Source organism: Paramormyrops kingsleyae, chromosome 16, assembly GCF_048594095.1.
Source record: "Paramormyrops kingsleyae isolate MSU_618 chromosome 16, PKINGS_0.4, whole genome shotgun sequence".
Taxonomy (NCBI): domain Eukaryota; kingdom Metazoa; phylum Chordata; class Actinopteri; order Osteoglossiformes; family Mormyridae; genus Paramormyrops; species Paramormyrops kingsleyae.
In genome coordinates this window covers 30,457,887-30,481,089 of record NC_132812.1, presented here as the reverse complement: position 1 = coordinate 30,481,089, position 23,203 = coordinate 30,457,887, and the positions used below count along the sequence as shown (strand labels likewise).

Genomic DNA, 23,203 nt, shown 5'->3' with positions numbered 1-23,203 from the left:
AAGGCAACTGCACAATACTGTACTGAACATGCATAGAAGGTTTGGATGACACAATGAAATGTGCCCAATCTCACTTTCAATAGTATTCACAAATTTTCCTTCTTTGTATCATTAGTTTTATTTCAAGGTTTATTACATTCCTTTGTTTGTTGGGAGCACTTTTGGAATTTGATTAATGGCATTTGCAGCCCATGATGCACTTAAATATAACTTGGAGTCATTATGACTATTATGACTATGAGAATCTTAACATGACTGTGTTTGCTGACATGCCATAGGTCGTGTGGCACAGTAAGTAAGGGCCTGGACCATGAAGCTGGATTTTTGTGTTAGCAAGATAACTTACCAGACTTAAGTTAGTCTGGGCTAAATGTAAGCGAACGAAGATAAAGTTCATTTAAACTGGGGTACCATTAATCTGACAAGTTATCCAGCTAAGCAAGAAATCCTGTTTGTGATAAAGACCCTAGGTCATGATGCAGTTCTTTTATGTCCGTTTACATCTGATTTGGCATGCTATTCGATTCGATCTATGCTATCTTTACGGGAGCTTGGTATTAAGATGGTAGATTAGCAAGGAGTAGGTTGGTAAGCAATGCATACCTGTACTATTTATGTATATAGTATGGATTTAAATAACATTTTTGCTAATAAAATAAACTAACCACACAAAGTTAATAAAAAATTATGCAAATGAAAGGATGTTATTCATAGAATTTACTGTAATTAACAGTGAATAAAAATAAATCAGTTATATGAACACTGATCTTTTAAAATTAAAATCATATTTAAATTATTATGTGACTTATTTTATCTATATATATTATATGCTTGTTTTACACATCCAAATACACAGCAGTCAATAGTATGCAAACATCCATCCACCACTAATGAAGTCCAGGGTCGCTGTCACAGGCCGTGGGGTTTATACACATTTACAAATAAATACATGGAAATTCCTTCCTTTTATCATCTGTCTTAAACTTTTATCATGTAAACATGGGCGTTAAAAGAGTTGATGGGAAAAGTGACAACACCCCCCCGACCCACCCACCCACACACACACACACACAGATCAGAATATAGAGTTAGGTTTGGGCAACAAAGAATTTCCTGTGTAAAGCTGTACTGTCCACACAATGGGATGGTTATAACTGGGAAGGGCAATGGAAGTTACTGTTGTTAATAGCAAGGTGCCTTTTGTGTTTTGCAGGAAGACAAAACACGGGTGAAACTGTCCGATATGCTGTCGTACGAGGCACTTTTATATCTCAAAGGAAGGACATAGCATACATCAACGAACAGAAGGCAGGAAGGCATTTAAAATGCCACTTTTTCCCTTTTAACTTGATGAAAAACTGCAGTTACCTTGCTAAATACAAAATATTAAAAATAAACCCATATGTAGGGACATTTTGTGAAAAATATGTTAGTGCATAATGTAATTAAACACATTTAATTATTTGCTGTAACGGAGAAGCGGGTACATCAAGCCTGTGATTAAAATGAGCTGTTGCTTATATGCAGGCAACTATACATAAAATGAACATTTTTTCTAAGGTGTAACCGAAGCAAATAACACATAGAGAGCAGTAAACAAAAGAATAAAAATGTGACACTCGGCATGCACAACAAATTAATTTCTTCTTCTTAATGGAAATAGTTGGGGATACTTTTACAAATGAGTTAAAAGCAGTGTACAGGCATCTGAGTGACTGGTAAGTTAAAAGCAGTGACCAGGCGTCTGAGTGACTGGTGAGTTAAAAGCAGTGACCAGGCATCTGAGTGACTGGTGAGTTAAAAGCAGTGACCAGGCGTCTGAGTGATTGTGAGTTAAAAGCAGTGACCAGGCGTCTGAGTGATTCTGAGTTAAAAGCAGTGACCAGGCGTCTGAGTGATTCTGAGTTAAAAGCAGTGTACAGGCGTCTGAGTGACTGGTGACTGGCTGTATGAAGCGTTTCCTCGAAGTAGAAACTGTGAGGCTGAAAGTGCCAGTAGCTTTAGGACAAGTTGAGCCCACAGTGTTGAGAAATAATTTCAGAAATCTGGCACATGTTCAATTCCCCCCAATAGGCCCAGCTTCAACCAGGTGTAAATCATTAGGGTTACCTGGGGCCCTTCCTCCATTATACCAAATACTCAGATGAGCATCCTGTTCCCCTTCTTAAAGAATTCCAAGCCACACTGCTTTCAGCCCACCTGCCACGTTTGTTATTAGCCTATTAAGGACCATCTGACCCTGATTAAGGTGGGGTGGGAATGAAGACAGTCCTCCAGGGACAGGATCGAGAACCACTTCTGATTAGTGCAATATTTCCACTGTCTAGTGTGAAGTATGCACTCTGGGCACGGGAGGTCCTGCCAAGACAGGAAGGAGCATATGAGATGAACGACCAGGGAGAGACTATACCGGAAAGACGGGAAACCATACCATGACAAGACTAAGGGAACAGAACAGATGAGAACTGGACTGGTATCTGGGGGAATAACAGGACGGGCAGACCTAGAACACCACACCACAGCAACAACGACAGGAAAGGGAACACGGGACAGACAGGGATAGAAGCACAGGACTGGACAGAATGAAGGGAAAAACAGGACGGCTAACTAGGTCCAGAATACGGCTGGCCGAATTAGCAGAAGGAACAAGGAGACGAGGGAGATCAAGGAGCCTGGGTAGGAGCTGCAGGGCCCACGGAGGTCCCCGCCAGGGAGGGGACCGAAACAAGGATGGACAAGGTCGGGCTGCTGTGAACTGCTGTGTCATACTGTATACCTGGGAAATTATTAATCATTTGAATACTTTATATTTAAATATCTGTGCTCAAAAGATTACATTAGATAGCCTATCTAATATACAATTATAAAAAGGTTAAATGGGGATTGTAAATTATACACTTTGCCTAAAAAAAGATATAAAATAGTACATAAGCAAATAATAAATTTATTAACCAAAACAAATTAAGCGTTACAGACACACATGACAGCAGTTACCGTGCACTAACACGTGTTTGCGGTGTTGGGATCACGTGGTGCAGAGTCGTGCGCCGGGGGGGGGGGTGCGTTGTAGGAAGCTGCCGGTTAAGCCTGGATATATTTTTTGCATTAAAAATGATGACAGTGGAAATATCTGGGACGAACAGGTCGACGGGGGATATTCGTGCGCTGTAAGGCGTTTATCTGCAATATACACAAAACATGGCGGGCGAAGGTAAGCCGCTGTGTGCAGAGACGCACAGATTAGGTAGCTGGATACCAACCTTTAGCTTTACAGAACAGAGTCACGTCGAGACTCCCGGGAGATGCTCGTGGGTGCCGCACTAACAGAGGCATTGCGTTACTACGGGACGAAAGCGAGAGGAGGAAAGCCGCGGAGACGCGCCGCAGAGATAGAGAGAGAGAAATAAAATAAATTGCTTGTTTAATCCTAACCTGCTATCTTTTTCGAGTCATCTCCTGCTGTTCCAGCATCTTTATTTACCTGATCAAAAAAAAAGAAAGAAAGAAAAAGAAAACAACACCAATGACATTACATAAAACCATATACGATTAAGCAAGGTTATTAAAATAATTGTCTGATGTTCTTAAGACCATTAGAAAACCTGCAGTTTTTCCTCAGTTTATTATGCACTTAGTCTAATTGTATGCATGAAATAGTTCCCGTGAGGAGTCATCTGTCAGGTTCTGCTTTTATCTCTGTAGTGGAGACTAACATGACCCCCACAGAGGAGATGAATGGATCTGGGTCTGGCCATCTGATGGACTTTTTAGATGAGCCCTTCCCGGATGTAGCCACTTATGAGGATTTCCATACTATCGACTGGCTTCGAGAGAAGTCGCGGGACACAGATCGCCACAGGAAGGTGAGCATGCTTGGTCCTGAAAATAGTGCTGACTTTCAGGGGTGTTCAGTCAAATCACTTACTACATCCAGACTGATTTTATGTGTTTGCTGTATGCCTAGATTACCAGTAAGAGCAAGGAGTCCGTCTGGGAGTTTGTTAAGAGCCTGCTGGACGCTTGGTCCGGATGGGTGGTGATGCTTCTCATTGGGCTCCTGTCAGGTGTGGCCCAACTTCACTTCAGAGTTGGAATATCAAAGTTGTATTAACATCAGTGCTTAAAGTTAAAAAAGATAACTAGAATGGTTTATGGGTGTTTCTGAATACCAAGAACACAAAGATCATACTTGTGTACTTGCTTACTTAACTCCCAAGAATGAACTTGGGCTACAATGAATCATGGGATTGTTCTGTTTAGCGAGGATGCAACCGATGCGTCCTTGATATTTGGGGCGTTTGGGGATTTTTACCATTCGCTGAGAATTGGAACTGTACTTTGGCAATGGAAGATGATGTCGGACAGGTTTGTGAGAACACAAGAATGGTCAAGTACTCGCATTGATAAACACCCCATAATTATTCTTCATGATCAGTTTCCAATATTTTAGATGAAACAAATAATATATGCTTCATGAAGAAGGGTATGTGATGTCTTGAAACTAATTTAACTTGTCTCTTGTCTGTAGGTACACTGGCTGCTGTCATTGACCTGGCGGTGGACTGGATGACGGACCTGAAGGAGGGAGTGTGTCTGTCCGCATTCTGGTACAGCCATGAGCAGTGCTGCTGGACCTCTAATGAGACCACTTTCGATGACCGTGATAAGTGTCCACAGTGGCAGAGGTGGTCTGAACTCATGATGGGCCACACACAGGTACGGTGTCTATACCATGGTAGGATCTCAAACCCTTATATAGTTTGTGCTGGTTCTGATTAAACACTAAATGTACCGTGTTTGACTGTATTCCTTTTTCTTCTTGCCAGGGTGCTGGGGCATACTTGTTAAACTACTCTCTGTACATTATCTGGGCGCTGTTTTTCTCTTCTCTGGCCGTGTCCCTCGTTCGGGTCTTTGCACCATATGCCTGTGGATCAGGCATCCCTGAGGTAAGCACCACAAGTACTCTGTCTGTCCATGATTAAAAAATGACTCAAACGTAATGCAATACCATGTAATATGAGCTCACATTGTATGAAAAGTGGACACCCCCGCAGCAATTTCCTTTCTGTCCCTGTTAGATAAAGACAATTCTCAGTGGATTTATCATTCGGGGCTACCTGGGAAAATGGACCCTGCTGATAAAGACGGTCACGTTGGTTCTGGCAGTATCATCCGGGCTCAGTTTGGGAAAGGAGGGCCCGTTGGTGCATGTGGCCTGTTGCTGTGGAAACCTCTTCTGTAGCCTGTTCTCCAAGTACAGCAAGAACGAGGGGAAACGCAGAGAGGTAAACGAGAGAAATTTGTCACCTGTCACAGTAGTTAAGATTTTTCCACCCTTTTGACAAACTTTGCTTGTTTATATCAACTGCAAATAGCATTTTTGTAATTTCCTTGCTTGGTATGCAAATTACACGATTGTATAACCACTGGTGTGTCCCACGGCTTATGTGAGCAGAGAGAATCCTCTATATGTTAGAGCTCTAACGGTTCCTCTGACCACCTTTTAATGAACTTTGGGTTTGTGTTGTACAGGTGTTATCTGCTGCAGCAGCAGCTGGAGTATCTGTGGCATTTGGGGCACCAATCGGAGGAGTTCTCTTCAGCCTGGAAGAAGTAGGATGACTCTCATATTTCTTTATTTAATTTGACCCAATAAGATTAGATAAGATGAACTTTGTTGATCCCAGGGGGACAATGTTCATTGAATGTATTCATTGAATGGTGTTCCTCAGAATAGAATGACTTCTCTTTGTATAGGTTAGTTACTACTTCCCGTTGAAGACTCTGTGGAGGTCTTTCTTCGCCGCCCTAGTGGCCGCCTTTACTCTGCGCTCTATCAACCCATTTGGGAACAGCCGACTGGTCCTGTTTTATGTAGAATACCACACCCCCTGGTACATGGCAGAACTGGTGCCATTCATTCTGCTGGGAGTGTTTGGGGGTCTGTGGGGGACGCTCTTCATTCGAGGAAACATCGCCTGGTGCAGACGCCGCAAGACGACACAGCTGGGGAAGTACCCGGCGTTGGAGGTGATGGCGGTGACGGGAATCACGGCCATCTTGGCCTTTCCCAACCCCTACACCAGACGCAGCACCAGCGAGCTCATCTCTGAGCTCTTCAACGACTGTGGAGCTCTGGAGTCCTCCCAGCTCTGCGACTACGTGAATGACCCCAACATGACCCGACCCGCAGATGATATTCCCGACAGGCCTGCTGGTCCCGGGGTCTACACCGCACTCTGGCAGCTTGCACTCGCGCTTATTTTCAAGATCATCATCACCATTTTCACCTTTGGAATAAAGGTCAGGACGTCATGGACGACGGACTTGGAAGTGCCTGACAATGCAATGCCATCTGAATTTTGATTGACCTTCTCTGCTCTGGACAGATTCCCTCTGGGCTCTTCATCCCCAGCATGGCCGTAGGGGCCATCGCAGGCCGCATCGTGGGCATCGCTGTGGAACAGATGTCCTACCATCACCACGACTGGATCATCTTCAAGAACTGGTGCCGTCCTGGAGCAGACTGTGTCACGCCTGGCCTGTACGCCATGGTGGGAGCAGCAGCATGCCTGGGTTTGAGCCTCATACCTTTCAAATTGGCTATTTTCTATTTTTGCTCTGCTAGTTTTATCGCTACGTTTTATGTGGCCACATTCTCTTCCTGAAATTCCCGTCTGGCCGCTTGTAGGTGGGGTGACGCGGATGACGGTGTCTCTGGTGGTCATCATGTTCGAGCTGACGGGTGGCCTGGAGTACATCGTGCCCCTGATGGCCGCCGCCGTCACTAGCAAGTGGGTGGCAGATGCCTTTGGCAAAGAGGGCATCTACGAGGCGCACATCCAGCTGAATGGCTACCCTTTCCTGGACGTTAAGGATGAGTTCACGCACCGCACGCTGGCTACGGACGTGATGCGTCCACGCTGTGGAGAGCCCCCGCTGGCCGTGCTCACGCAGGACAGCACCACGGTGGAGGACGTTGAGGCCCTTATCAAAGACACCGACTACAATGGCTTCCCTGTGGTGGTTTCCCGCGAGTCAGAGCGCCTCATTGGCTTCGTCCAGCGCAGGGATTTGACTCTGGCTATCAGTGAGTCTCTGAGGGTCATCTTGCTACAGACGTCTGCATCTTATCTCAAAATCTGTCTTATAGCCATTACCAAAAAGAGGTTAATGACTGTGAGATGGTGGGCGTGTCGCCCACTCAGGAGTAATTAAGTAGCCAAGAGTGTTGTGTTTATTCAGTCTGTCTGTTCCTTGTATGGTTCCTTGTATGGTTGGAATTATAGTTGCTGTTTATTTGATCTTATTTTGACTCTGGCGCTTGTTATATTTTGCTATTTTGTTTTTAACGTTTTAGCTCTTTAGCTTTTTATTTTCATGTTTTATTTCTGTTCTGTTGTCCCTATATCTACCTCATCCCTGTAACTCTGAAAAAAGACTCTCATCTCCATCAAAACACCTAATCTGTGATGTTTAGATGAAGTTGCTTGCGGGGAATGCATCAATGCTTTTAGTAGTTTTTCTTTTCATTTTTATTGTTGGGGCTTTTTATGTTCATTCTCTGGTCTGTGAGCACTGTCAGTATGTGCATAATTGGTCAAATGTTTCATCCTATAGTGTAGTCATGCATTTGAGGTTAATTGGTATCTCTTGATGGCCATTGGTATACATGCGTAAATGTCCTGTGAAGGATTTACATCCCATCCAGGGGTAGTTTTATTCTTATGCTGCACGCGTTTTAGAAATAGTATGTTCCAAATGAATTTATAACATCCTTAACAGATGACTGAACTGGACTTGTCATGGACATTTAGCTGTACTCTTCTTCTTCCAGAAAATGCCCGGCAAAAACAGGACGGGGTGGTGAGCATCTCCATGGTGCACTTCACTGAGGAGCCCCCCCAGCTGCCCGCTGACAGCCCCCAGCCGCTCAAGCTGCGGCGCATCCTCAACCTGAGCCCCTTCACCGTCACAGACCACACGCCCATGGAGACGGTCGTGGACATCTTCCGTAAGCTGGGGCTCCGGCAGTGCCTGGTCACTCGAAGTGGGTGAGTCTGTCGCAGGGGTCGCTGTTGGCCTTTGTCATTTGAGCCCCCCCCTAGCGGGTAGAAATTCTCATATTCAATCTATGTTTTTTTCTGTTTTGCAGCCGCCTTTTGGGCATCATCACAAAAAAAGATGTTCTCAGGCACATGGCTCAGATGATGAATCAGGACCCGGAGTCCATCATGTTTAATTAGAGTGTCTAATGTACCCTGGGACAAACACATACACGCACAAGCACACATACATCAACCAAAGGCCTTGGAGGACCTCTTCTGTCCATGAAGTTATGCAAAGCTTTAGCTTTAATCATCAGACGTCTGAAGAGTGTTACATTGGGTGTCAAGGGAGGTAGAGAAGTCTTTAGGTAAAGAGGAAATCAATAAAGTAAGACCTCTGGCTATATTTCTGCTGCAATTATTATTATGTTCCATCACATCTTGGAATCTCTCTTATCACACGTATTTGTTGGCTTGTGTTCTGCACCACAGAGCTGGTCTGTAGATACACACTCAGCCATGTAAAACTAAGCAGTCACTACTCACTTGCCTGTGGAGTAATGACAAATAAAACAGAAATCTTTTGTTATAGCAGGATGTTATTGTTTGTTTCATTTCCAGTATTAGCTGTGACATGCACTATATATTGTACGCTGTCAGCCTTGTTGTTAAAGCATGCAGTACAACGACCTGAAATAGTTGGGCCATTCTCTCTGCCGCTGTTCTCTTTCACTGCTCTCTTTTAGAGTATAAGCTCCATTCACAGACATTATTCTTAATCATCTTGTATAAAACTGAACTTTTAAGCATGGCATTTTGGTGTTTTATTCTGACAAATTTGCTGCAATCACTGAAATTATCTCATGGACTGCCAAAACGTCGTTAATGGAACAGAAAAATGAAGTTTCCAATGAAGTTAGCCTTTACTGTAAACAAATTTGCTTTTGTCTTTGAATCTTGGTTTATCCTTAAATAAGTACCGGGCTGTTTTGGCTGCCTTTGCTCTTAATCGTTGGCTTAATACTGCATTTCTTACCCAATAACTATAGCCTGTATTGTGTCCTATTTGTTATTAGCAAAGAAGTAACAGAGTTGCAGGGGGTATATGTCTGGCTGTAGAGTTTTTTTCATAGATGTTAAAGTTAATCGACATAGAAGAGGGACTAGTTGACCTAACTTATTAGAAATTCTTTTGGACCTGCCGCTGTCCCGTGAGGGTGTTGTGTAAGTATGTTTATTCCATAGGTTACTCTTTATTGTTTGGCTTCTCTTGATAGTTCTGTCAGAGCAGCAGAACTGCCAAAAAATAAAGTGCATGTTACTGTAAAATATAAAACTTGCTGATTGCAAGGTGGTATGATTGTTGATCCAAGTACTATGATAATGGAATTTCTAAACAAATCCTCCCTTAACTGTGTGTTTAGGTTTGCTTATTTGTTATTTATGGTATTATTTTTCATTTTTTATTGTAAAGGTGTTTTATACTATGTCTTATTAAATGTTATGCTATATTCAGTACTGATTAAGAGAATTAAAATAAAAAAAAGGTTAATATTTTGCTAAGTGCTAAGATAGAAGTTCTGTTTTAAATGCTTCTTCTGTAGATATTGCAGTAATTATGTTTAAATACATTGGGGAATTACAATGAAAAAATGTTACTCAATTTTACATTCTAATTGTATTTAATGATGGGAGCTATAACTGTAATATTTGTATTTTTTCTGAATTGTGCAATTTTTTTATATTCATCCATCCATCCATCCATCCATCCATCATTCTTACCCACTTATCCTGGGGAGGATCGCGGGATAAATTTCTCTGTTTCCTTTTAAATATTGAATATGTATTCTGTATACTGCAAAATTTTTCTTTCTGGCAGTTTATGTAGCTATAAATGGAAATTGTTTTGTACACGAGCCAATTCACAAATGACACGACAAATTAAATTAAATGACAAAGTAACACACCAATAGAGTTTCTCTGGTTTTCCGTTTTACCTGTTAATCATTTACCTGTTAATCTATTTCCCTCTAAGTGAGGGACGTTGTGGGTGAGAGCGCAGAGTCAGCCCACGTTTGATGTCCATGGAGCATAAAGAGCCCAAGAGTCACCTGAATACTCTGGGATTAGATTCATGACCACAGATCCCTGTGCTGCTGAGTTAAGCACTGCCCCCATAATCAGTGTCACACGATCACATTTCAAGCAGCAGCAGTGCTGTACGTGACCTTAAGCTACCACTCTGAGTTGGTGTGATTGTATGTCAAGAAAGAAGATTAATCAGGAATTCTGTGGCCATTACATTTGAAGAAAAATGTGTTACAGAGCATGTTACTGAAATACTATTTCAACAGATGTACTTCACATGTGAGGAAAGGTTTTCTGATCTCTGCTTATTTTATATGTCACTATAACTTTAAACAACTTAAGTCAAAGTACAAAATGAATAGATGGGAACAGTTTTGAAAAATAATGTGTACAGGAAAGACAAAATAATGTACATCTGTATAACATATGTTACATATATGAATTTATGTATATATTACAATAGTATGGAGAATATGGAGTTTAGGCAAAAATGTTCAAGTAAAATGATGAATTGTATAATATTAAGCTGACAGTCAACCTACATAAATCGAACAAAGCAGAAAATAAGGTAAATCACTATTGCTTTTACCAGTCTGTATAGTAAAACATAGTACAGAAATGCAGAACGAGGTGATGGCACAAGACATAACTCCTCTTTGTCCAGCCAAACTACAAGCATGGCTCAAAAATCAGAGGCGATGTTTACAGAGGAGTGTGTGACAGAGTCTGAGGCCGGCTTGTAAGATGAGGGAGCAGGATGTGGACATCGTGTGGGCAGGTTAGGAGGAAGCCCAGCTCTTTGGCTGTCGTGTGGGCAGGTTAGGAGGAAGCCCAGCTCTTTGGCTGTCGTGTGGGCAGGTTAGGAGGAAGCCCAGCTCTTTGGCTGTCGTGTGGGCAGGTTAGGAGGAAGCCCAGCTCTTTGGCTGTCGTGTGGGCAGGTTAGGAGGAAGCCCAGCTCTTTGGCTGTCGTGTGGGCAGGTTAGGAGGAAGCCCAGCTCTTTGGCTGTCGTGTGGGCGGCTTAGGAGGAAGCCCAGCTCTTTGGCTGTCGTGTGGGCGGCTTAGGAGGAAGCCCAGCTCTTTGGCTGTCGTGTGGGCAGGTTAGGAGGAAGCCCAGCTCTTTGGCTGTCGTGTGGGCAGGTTAGGAGGAAGCCAAGCTCTTTGGCTGTCGTGTGGGCAGGTTAGGTGGAAGCCAAGCTCTTTGGCTGTCGTGTGGGCAGGTTAGGAGGAAGCCCAGCTCTTTGGCTGTCGTGTGGGCGGCTTAGGAGGAAGCCCAGCTCTTTGGCTGTCGTGTGGGCAGGTTAGGAGGAAGCCCAGCTCTTTGGCTGTCGTGTGGGCAGGTTAGGAGGAAGCCCAGCTCTTTGGCTGTCGTGTGGGCAGGTTAGAAGGAAGCCCAGCACTTTGGCTGTCGTGTGGGCAGCTTAAGAGGAAGCCCAGCTCTTTGGCTGTCGTGTGGGCAGGTTAGGAGGAAGCCCAGCTCTTTGGCTGTCGTGTGGGCAGCTTAAGAGGAAGCCCAGCTCTTTGGCTCAGCGCTGGCTGCTTAGGCACAGCTTACGCTGCGACGGCCGCCGCTCCTCCTGCTCGACCCCGAGGCCGGCGCCTCCCGACGTCTCACCTGGACCTCTGCTGTCGCTGCAGGGAGCCTCGCGCTCTGACCTTTTCACCTTCCTCATCAACCAATCAAAGATGGCAAGACCAGATTTGCAACTCTGAAAGAATCAGCCATTGCAAAATATACACTTTGTCTGGGTCATTCTAGGGAGAACTTTTGTTCACTTCATAACGGTTTTTATACAGCCCTGCAGTGTGACAGAGCCCCGAGTGCCCAGCTGGTACAGTGACACAGTGTGACAGTGAATGATGGTGACATGTCACTTACTTCCTTGTGGAGCTGGTGGGTACAGTGTGGCTCTGTTTTCCCACTCTTGCCTCGTCTTATGTCCTCTTGATGAATTAGACACATATTGTCAACATCGTTCTGCAATACAATAAGCCAGGGGTGTCAGACTCCAGTCCTGGGGGGCCGGAGCCCTGTGTAGCTTAATTATTTCCCTGTTACACCACAAATGATTCAGCTCAACAGCTATGTGGTAATTAGCACAAGAAGTTGAATCAGGTGTGTTAAATGAGGGGAAACCCAAAAATGTGCAGGGCTCCGCCCCCCCAGGACTGGAGTCTGACACCTGTGCAATAAACAATACAATAAGCACATAAATAAACCTAAAGTGCACAACAACTACGGGAAACGGTAAACAGTTAAAAAAAATACACCGTGATTGATTGATAGTTGGGAAAAATGAAAGACAAGCAGAGTGTATGCTGTTAGGTATTAGACACAAAGAAAATATCAGTTTGAAAATCAGTATATATTTCGCTACAGAAATACGAAACGTTATCTTTCACATACACTAGTGGCCAATATTGTGGAAACACTTCCAATTTTTAGAGATTGCAGAACTCAGCTGTCGCTCCAGTTATTTATTTAATTGTCCAATATATATTTGTAATAATCTTTGTTTACAAACGTTACCGCCAATATTAGTGTAGTAATTTTTAAAGCGCAATCCCAGACATGCTAGGCATTTTCACAATTTTGACCACTAGTGTAACTTTTACTGAATAATACTGCACTTTAATCTTAAAAAAAATTAGCGGAGCACCCTGAGCCGAGCCAGACGCTGGCGTGTCACACGGGCCTGCCGGGGCCCCTGTCTCAGCCACGCCCACGTACCGTGACCGGCACAACGCGACCTCGGAGCCGCAGCTTCCTCTCGAAGGACTCGGACAGCTCGGGGATGGTGGTTATCTGCTCCTCGCAGTGCGCAGCCCTCCTGCGGTGGCTGTCGGAGGAGGAGGCGCAGCGGGCACGTGGGCGGGTGCCCTCCTCCTCCCGGGATCTCCGCTGGGATCTGTCGTGAAGACGATGCAGACGCATCCTGTCCAGCTGGGCCTGAGGCAGTCAGAGGAGCGCGTCGGTGACGTGAGTGACCTTCCCCTCAGAGAGCGCCACTCCTGCCCAGCTGGGCCTGAGGCAGTCAGAGGAGCGTGTCGGTGGCGTGAGTGACCTTCCCCTCAGAGAGCGCCACTCCTGCCCTCACACTCATAACTACGATTACTTAAATTCCAGAACGTTTAAACACTTCCTATATTCTCCTGATATCCAGCAATTCATGTTTATCTTCTGTAGATGATGTGTTTTTGCTCATATCTCTCATTCTACACAGACCACTCTAGCTGGTCCTATTGTTATTTAAAGATGACAGTTAGGACTCTAATGTGCTTTTTACTATCCCAAAACTTAATTTAAGTAAAAAATAAAAAATTAATTTCCCCTGGAATAAGAAGACCATAATGCTGCTTCTCTCTGGTGTGTGTGTGTGTGTGTGTGTGTGTATATATATATATATATATATATATATATAAATCACATAGTAAAAAACAGGCTCAAATAAACAGGGGATTGAAAACCCCCCGTGGCCCTAAGTGGCCCCTAAATGGCCCTAAATGGCCTCGGTGTTATGCCGTTACTCTAGGTATGTGAAGAGCGCGACCAACATGGCCGCCTTTTTTGTTCCAGATTCCTGTTCCACCATCGGGTCATCTGAGCGTTGGGTATACCCCGGAAAATACGCATTCTTATTGTATCGCATTGCGGAATTCCGCGGTATTCCCACTGATAACATAGATGGGGAACCCCTCTTCGTCCTCCGTTTTGAATTTTTCAATTCTGCGTACATTTAGACCTTTTCCGGAAACGTTGAAAAATACACTCGATTTCAACATACAAAAACCACTTCAAAGGATTAAGTGACGCTTTTGAAAGCTAAATTGACATATTGTTTATCATTTCATCTTTCTAATCCTGCAGTTTCATAGCTTTCTATGGATCAGAAAAAAAGTTTACTGACCCGGACCGGCAGCATACAGGATCGTCACGGGCCAAAAATCCTGAAATCTGCTGCATGTTCATCAGTGATTTGTTGCATCAATATGCCATGATATTAGGGAAATATCTTAAGATGTGAAAAAGATGATTATATCCACTGAGTCGCATTTAATTAAGCAGAAGATAAGATATTCACATGGTCACGTGACCTAAACCAACACGGCGCCTGTTGATACACCATTCCAGTCTTCACCTTCTATCAATTTAATTTCAGACTAAGGACATACTTGGAATATATATTATTCTTTCAGATTGAAGAATATAAAGAGATACACCTTCCCTGAAAGTTTCATTGAGATATCTTGATTATGAAGGAAACTACAAGCGTTTTTATATAAAAAGTTAGGTATTTGGTCACAGTTTTCTACACTCATTCCATTTTAAAAAATGGGGCTAATTAGCGAACTTCTTTTGCCAATAATTTCCTTATTTGTTAAGATATCTGAGTGATTTTGGTGTCATTGTCTTTGTTTATTCAAGCTCTTTCCAATGGTAGCATTGATTTGGTTGAGTTTGAAATTTTTCTTCACATACCTAGTTACTCCTTTAAATGTGGTAGAAATGTGTTACATAATGAAAAAGACCTTATATCACAGCAAAGGAACAGGAAAGGATTAATTCTCACAAGGAAACGCAGGTTTAGAAACTAGTATCGTGGTGATACTTAGGAGTAAATGTTGTAGCATCAATGCTTCATTACTCCATCCATTTGCAGACGATATTTCTGTTATGGAATTAGAAAAGGTCATCCCCACAGACTTTGAGGGTTAGATCTGTCTGGGCGAAACAGGTGCTGGAGATCTCAAAGGCCAAGGTTCAGGGAGTGTCTCGTTCAGATTGTATGCACCACTATGCTCACTTCGTAGCTTCCGAGTTACACAGAAGTCAGTATGGCTACACAAGGCATTTCCATGCTTACAGGGCAGTAAATGTAACCCTGATCCCACACTGTAGCATTTTCTGCATGCTGACGTTTTATCCCTAAATGTCATTCTTCCTTCCCTGCAGCTGTGGTTAAACTACCCCAAATAAATAAAATAAAACCAATATTCTTTCCTTTCCCATACTGTCTTGGCTGTGCACGCCAGAGTATGTTTGTATTTGTCTCTCACCATTTTATAAACCATCCAGTGTTTCTGGTTCTTATTCCACAGATACATTTGTGCTGAATGGGAACTTCCCAGTAAGTCCATTACAATGTGTATTACAGTGGTCATTTCTAGAGAGAGCTTGATACTGTGGCGACCAGAGGTGGAAAGATCAGGTCTAGAAAGTAAAAATTCAGACCAAGATTTTGTTTCAACCAACTAGTTAAATATAAAGTCACATTCACAGAGTACTCAACTGATCTTGGTCTGGATTTGTACTTTCTGAACCTGAACTTTCCCCCGCTGGGGGGGGGACACGAATTTTTAAATTAAACGTAAAGTTTTATTTTTTCCCGTAACCCCTCCACCCCCCCCCTACCCCGGTTCCATTACCCATGGTCAATGCTAATTCCCTGCTTACACCACATACCAGAATAGAACGACCACTCAAGTTATCAAAAATAACCTTTATTCAATTAAAGTGGTAATGATCAAATTCAGCTATAATCACACAGAAGGTTATAACAGCAATTAATCACTTTATCATGCTAATTAGTATTTACTTTATGTATTGTATTCATTGTGTGAATTAGTACAAACTCTATGCATCATATTAAACTTATAGCTGTGGTCTTTGTGCATTATATGTAATTTATTCATTATTATATACTTGATGAGATTCATATACTATGTTTATCATACTCATTAGAATACTCCGGCAGGTACACACACGCAGACCCCCTGTAGTCCTACCTGGCAGGGCAGCGAGGCCCGGCGATCCGCGTGCAGGAGGCGCAGCTGCCTCAGGCTGCGCCTCCTCCCCTTGGTTTGCTCCTCACTCGCACCGTGGCTCCAGTAGCTGCTCATCCACTTGGCGAAGTTCCCATCTTCGTCTTCGTCGTTGCTGCCGACGACGGCAGGGTGCAGCCTGAGAGACAGCGTGATTCCTGGCTGTCGGCGGAGCGAAGGCCGGGGCTTGGGGGACCTGTGATGTGTGGGGGTCTTGCAGAAGACACACCGCTCCGCCGTGAAGTCCCGCAGAACCTTCCGGTGAAGCTGGACGCCTGCAGATCCTTCAGCGTTGATAGGACCTCTTACCCGCTGTGTGTTTCGATTCCCACCAACAGATACACAGCTTTAATGATAGGAGCCCCTCTTAGTGGTTCATGAAGTGGAGCGGCGGTGAATCGGCTGTTGTGCTGCTTAGAGGAAGGCTACCTTGCTTTTAAGCTTTCAGTTACTGGAAGCAGCAAAGGCCTGGGGGGTGGGGGAGGCATACTGTACTCCCAATTTTCCCATAGTTTCCACTTGGTGAGCACATCAAATTTGTCAATAAATGATTGATTGCTGGTTGTTCTCTGCCAACCCCATCAGCCTCTGGAAGATGACAGACTGGTGGGAGACTAGCGCGTGACTGAGGGACAAAGGCTTTGACAAAATCACGAATTAGCTGGGCCTAGCTGGATAGGGTTAGGCATGTAAAACGGGTAACAACAGACAGGTGATTTCTTACAGAATAAGCGCATTTTCTTTCCCTCTTTTTATAGATTATTAACTGGTTTTCTTGTTGCTAACCTGGACTGCAGTCTCTCTCAGTAACTAATTATATATTTAAAAGGCAAGTGAATAAACCTTTTTAAATGTATGCAGTATGTATCCTATTTTTATGGCCTTGACCATAAGGTGGATCTCAAAACTAAGGAGATACAGAACCCACTCACTATGGCCTAAGGATAGAATGGACATTTGTTGCAGCAAATGTAATACACACGTCATGCATTAATTACAGGACTGTTACGTTTCTGATCCGTCCTCAGTCATCAGTCAATTCTCAATGGAACAAACCATTGCCTTAGTGAATCACTGTCTGAGTGCGCCAAGGACTTCCTGTCAATAAAACTGCCCTCTTTCCTAAGGATGTGTCTGGGGCAGATTCCCCCGGACTGCTCTCCACTGCCCTGGCCCACTTGCTCTGTGTATGAGGTCACAGCCTATTGTTGCAATCTGTCTTTTAGAACACCTGTGTTTTAACAGTATACCAGCCACACACAAGGAGGCCAGTGCTGTCTAGAAATAGATTTCACATGCTGTGAATGGCGTCAAAGGAAGATCATCAGTCGTCTGCCATGGGTGGAAACCTTATTCCCTGCAGGCTGCAGTTTTTTACATGAATGGAGAATCAGAAGCCAAACACTGGAATTCCCATGAAAGTCTCACACAATATGGAAAATATTGGAACTTGAGGTGACAATGGGCTAATCACAGATTTGTCAACAGATGTCACATACAGTATATTATTCCCTAGTAGCAATCCCCAAACATATAACCTTCGAATCAAGCTGGAAGATCCCAGATAATCCTAACAGGATATCAGTGCTGCCCACTGACCTCCAAACCATGGTTTTTACTATGAACGATGACATTGACCATTAGTCAGAGTCTAGTTAACAGTCATGCATGGTGTGGGCTGTGACCCACTACGACCTGATCAATGCAATTCAGCACAAATAAATGCCTGATTTGTAAAGTACCAGTAAAAAGTCTGGAAACACCTACACATAGAAGGGTTTTTGTACTATTCTCTACATTTTAGAATAATTATAAAGACATCAAAACTATAAAATAATATATATGGAATTATACACTGAACAAAAATGCATTAAACATACTCATTTGTTGGGGGGAGGGGCAGCTCAGTGGTTTGGGACTCAGAATGTTGTTGGTTCAAATCCCTGGGTTGGCAGAGTGATCCCACAATTGTGCTCTTGAGCAAGGCCCTTAACCTCATCTGCTCCAGGGACTGGCTGCCCCTACTGTCCCCTCTACACCAGTTCCATGAGGTGGCCTCCTGGGATGCTTTTCCAGCCGTCCTGAAGGAGGTCCCACATATGCTGAGCTCTCATTGGCCGCTTTTCCTTCTCTCTCTGGTCAAACTCCTCCAAAATCATTTCTACTGTGTTTAGATCAGGTGTCAAGGTCATGTGACAGTCACTCGCCTTTGTAGGCGGCTTGGTGTGTCTAAACTTTCTACTGGTACCATATAAAGAGAGACAGTGACGATGATATCCAAGAGGGGAAAACTGAATTAGAAGCAAAATCACTGATAATTATGAGTGCAGCAAAAAACAGGAAGCACTGGTATTAGAGGCAGGAAATGCGGTATCTTTGGAGGAAGAAAACATGACAGGGATTCAATTAAACCAAGAGTTAAAACTGAAATAAATCTCATAATATACTATGTTGGGCAGAAAGGTCTGACGTCAGGGAAATAAAGAGGTCAAATATTTTCATACCTCTCAGTGTAGAACTAGTGTAGGAAAGAGGACTGAGATAATTACAGGAAACTTAAACGATAAACTAACTAGCATGCTATAACTAGGGCAAAGATTTAGATCAAGACTCTCAAAGTGTATTAATTTGCTTGACCGTTGAAATGACAGTCTCCTCTGGGACAACATATCCAGAGGATCACTGCAAGTCTACTGCAAAAATGACAGTAAGCACAGCAGAGCAAACATTGCCAAGCTGAAATCATGAAGCCTTGATACAATTAACGTGAAATTTGAAAGACATACACTAAAAACAAACATTATAATCATTTAATTTGATAATGTTTGTTATTAATGTATGTTAAAGCTGTTAAGGTATTTTAGGATGTTAAGGTATAGATACATGCTGACTATGAGAGTTCTATGAATGCATTATGGATGTATTATGACAGTGCACTGAATGTTCTATTAATGCGTAATGAATGCATTATGAAGGTGCAGTTAATGTAAAGTGTTACCAAACATTCAATTTGCACAAGTTCTCTGTTTTGTCCTATATTCATTTTACATTGTTTACATTGTTTGTTGCATAGGAGGTTACTGAGGTATGTTTTTTCTGGTGGGTGTAGTGTATGTGAGTTTCAGTGTGTGGTTTGGTGAATGTATTTTTTCATGTGAAGCCCCGTTAAAGCTGCTAATGTATGTTAGGATGTTAAGTTATACTTACAAGTATACTTGTGAATGTTCTATGAATGCATAATGAATGTACTATAAAGGTGCAGTTAATGTAAAGTGTTACTGATTGTTTTGCGGTCACATCACCCCTCACCTTGCTCGTGTGTAGCGATTACACATGATGGAGGCAGGTCGGAAGGAATGGGGCACTTGTGCGGTGAATTAATTCAGCTTTCAAGTTTTGCATTATTCAGAAAAAAAGTAGTACTATGTTAAAAGACAGAACTTACGAACAACGTAGCGTTAAGAAGGTTTTGGGAAACTCACCCCAGATCTGTTTGTCTTTACAGGGTGTTCTGGGAAGGCAAATCCACCTCATTTCCCTCAGTTACCATATTTTTTTTCTAAATAATGGAAAACTTGAAAGGGATTCCTTAAATTTTCTCCTGAGAGGTGTGAGATGAAAAAGATTCTCAGACAGACATCGAAGGAAGAGAAAGCAATTATTACGAATACACAATGTTTTTTACAGACAGGACACATTTATGAGTAACATCCAGTTTTTTAGATGTAGTAACATTATATATATTCTTAAGATGAAGATTTAATAAGAATTATCAAATAATTTACTTTAATCAATTTATCTATTTTCCCCACAATTCTGAAGCAACCTCCCCCACTTAAAACATTCAATGATTCTAATAATTAACAAATGATGCATCATTAAAATACTTAATAGTATTTCACAGTATTCTGCATCTAAAATAATAATTTCAACATGTTATCCATTAAAGGATCATGATAAAATAATAATTAATATATTAAATATAATTTAGACACAATATTTGACACTCACTGAGAGTAACAAACAAATGTGTTCCAAAAAGCATAATAAACAGACATGTACATTTTTTGTTTACAGATTAAATAGCCTCTGATCATTTAAACGTAAATGTACTGCACTTAATATTTGAGCCTGGCCTGTCGACACACTTTTAAAAAAAATCATACTGACATGATTTCATGCTATTTGTATGTCCTTCAAAATCAATCACCTGACATTATGGCATCAGGGACAATTAAAAATCGACCCTGTCGTGTGTCATTATCAGAGGCTACGACTGACGAGGGGAAGCCTACAAACTGGGACGCATTGTGCCAGATGTCTGCTACTGATGTTCTGGTCATGTGGCCGAAGTGAGAGATCATACTCATGTCTTCATGTCCCTCAGATGTGATTTTTTTAAATAGTAATTTCATTGTACAGGTGATGCTTTAAGTATATACAGTCAACTAAAAAGTGGTGCAGTAGAAAAACCCTTTTCATGTACGAGAGCTGATTGATAAGTAGAGGCTTCCTATCACGTGGCATCTCTGGTAGTGTTTAGTAGCCAATACTGTGTAGTGCAAACAAGGTTAGATTCAGTTCAGTGTTTGAAGCCCCTAAGCAATAGTATTTGTTGGTAATGCGCTCTAAATCTGAGCTAAGTATGAAGCAGTGTTCGATAACGGAGTTTTTGACAGTGGAAGGTTGTGAGCCAGTGGAATTCATAGGCAATGAGCGTGATTTAAATGGATTTTCTGACTAAAGGAACGACGATGAATTCTGAAAGGTATTGTGCAACCATACGGGCACTCAAGCAATGCATCGGCAGAATCAGGCCTGAAAGAACCTTTTCTTTTGCATCATGACATCACAAGGCCACACTGCAGTGGTCAAACGATGGAAGCAGTGACAAACCTGATTTTTACAGTTGTTCCACTCTCACCTTATAGCCAAGGTTTGACTTCCAAAAATTGAACAAGATGTTGAAAGGATGACATTTTTCCTTGGATGTCGAAGTTAAAGCTGCTGTGTGCAAATGGATCAGAAACCAACCAGAAACATTCTTCATGGATGGAATAAAAAATGGATAGTGCATTTGGAAAATTGTGTACATAGTAAATGTGAACTATGTTGAAAAATATGTTTACAGTGTTTAACAGGAATAAATTTCCTTCATTTTGATATCACTTTTATTATCTCCTATCATCAGAATCTTAATCAATCAACCCTTGTACTAAATACTGTATACAGGTGCTTATATGACAGTAGCATTTTAAAAACATTTTATTTTAAAATCTTTTGTTGTATAAATGATTTGATTTATTGCTGCATCAGTCGGATAAGCATTTAGATGGTAGAAATACTGCTCGCATTACATGCATGGGTGCATGCTGCTCAGCGCTGCTGCCTCTCACCTCTGGGACCTGGGTTCCATTTGTGTTTGAACTGGGTTGAAAGTTGGTTGCATGGTGGTTCAGCTGGAGGGACTGTCGCTTTATGCCAGCATAGCTGGGGGTTCCTATCCCACCTTCCATTTATGGTCTATGCTTTGCCTCCTGTAGGCAAAACACAGGCACTTAAGCTCATTAGTGTCATTAAACTGGCGTCCCATCCAGAGTGTGTCCTGGGATGGATTCCAGGCCCTGGCGCAACCCTTATCAGAATAAGTGATTGGATGATGGATGGTTGTAATCCATCCTTCCATTTTCGGAAACCACTTGTCCTATTCAGGGTTGCAGGGAGTTCCAGAACCTGGAGACACAAGGCAGGGAACCACCCAGCAAAGAGCACCAGCCCATCACAGGGGACATTCACACACCCTTCTCTCACACCTGCACACCTACAAGCAATTTGGTAACGCCAATAGCCTCAGCATGTTTTTGGACTGTGGGGGGAAACCCGAGTACCTAAAGGAAACCTCGACGACACAGGGAGTACATGCATGAGGCACCAGTGCTAACCACTGCACCACTGCGCTGCTCCATGTCGGTATTATTGTAATATAATTTTACAGGCTGTGATGATCATTAATTGTAGCGATGGGTTGATAGAGGCAAACACTGCTCAGCCCACTCTTTACAGATCCCATTGGATTTGTCAGGAAAGCAAAGATCAAGGGCAATCAATGACACATGGCACATCAAAATAGAAGCAAACAATCCATTGCTACACAGAAGTCTTGAATCTCTGCCCCGAAGAACAAAATGGAGACCTTTCCATCAAAAACCTACAAATGATTAGCTGCTATGAGCTGCACTGTAACGTGTAATGTGTACACGCCATGAACACTAGTGAAAATGACCATGTCATAGGAATCATGACTGAGGGGATCCCTTGAAGTATCCTTAAGGGAATCACAGTTAATGACTGGGCCCTGCGGACAGCTGGGTGAATAAACAGTTTTCTATGGCTATTCCTTTGGGCATTTAGATTAATAATCTGGCCCTGTGGACACCTTTGTTAATGAGTAGCCCCTGTGAGAATCCTTGTTAATGAAAAGTGCTGTCGTCCTTGAAGGGCTATTTACTCGAGACTACTCGAGTTAGTCTTTATGATCAGTCAGTTTATGAGTGTGAGCAGGATTGGACACCACGGCGAATCCTAATGGACATTTTGATCAAAATCCAATTTTTATCATGGACATGGTATTTAAAAACATAGCTTATGTGGTTTGTTTTTCCTCAGTCAAAACATTTTGGCCCAGATGCCATTGCTTGTGTACGACAGGTTGACGATCTCTCAGTGAGTCAGGCGTACATCATGTTTACTTGTGCTGATGGGGGCCGAGTCTCACAGTAAAGTGGGTGGAAGTGGTTTAGGTTTCTTCTCAGACTGCTAATCCGAAGCTCAAGAGACAAAGCACAAGAGGGGCTTGACAACAAGAAAGGGGAGCTCCCCGTAAATAGCCCCTAAGGGCCCTGCTACACTCCTAACCAGAAGCTTTTCGGTGAAATTCTAAGCTGTATAAATGCTTTGGGTCACTTTGTATAAATGACTTAGAAAAGGAAATAAATGTAAACATCATTGTATAAATGACTGAATTCCTCTATGAAAGTATGAAGAATACGATGATTTGTTTGATGGGAAAATGTAGTTAAATTGTTGATTGTAGTTTTAAAAAACACATTCTAGGCCAAGGGAGGCCAGTCTTATCCACAAAGGACCGGTGTGTGTGCAGGTTTTTGGGGTAACCTATAGGTCAGCTGTTTAAACCCAGGTGTGAGGACTCTTCAGCCAATCAGCCCTCTAATTAGTGAAAACC

General features: G+C 42.6%; 1 protein-coding gene across 1 annotated transcript; it reads left to right on the top strand.

Moving 5' to 3' along the window:
• The first annotated feature begins 3,027 nt into the window (after positions 1–3,027).
• Positions 3,028–10,021, top strand: LOC111850244 (H(+)/Cl(-) exchange transporter 4). Its single transcript, XM_023823916.2, has 12 exons — positions 3,028–3,211; positions 3,703–3,863; positions 3,965–4,064; positions 4,529–4,716; positions 4,827–4,949; positions 5,082–5,288; positions 5,536–5,616; positions 5,761–6,306; positions 6,393–6,579; positions 6,695–7,093; positions 7,841–8,057; positions 8,159–10,021. Exons 1-12 carry the CDS (start codon positions 3,199–3,201, stop codon positions 8,247–8,249), a joined length of 2,313 nt encoding a protein of 770 aa, XP_023679684.1. The 5' UTR covers positions 3,028–3,198; the 3' UTR covers positions 8,250–10,021.
• The last annotated feature ends 13,182 nt before the right edge of the window (positions 10,022–23,203 follow it).

Bases quoted from the DNA above. Each gene is read 5' to 3' on its own strand.
- LOC111850244 (XM_023823916.2), top strand. The intron at 4,950-5,081 runs GTAAGCACCACA...TGTCCCTGTTAG, and splicing joins GTGGATCAGGCATCCCTGAG to ATAAAGACAATTCTCAGTGG. The intron at 5,617-5,760 runs GTAGGATGACTC...CTCTTTGTATAG, and splicing joins TTCTCTTCAGCCTGGAAGAA to GTTAGTTACTACTTCCCGTT.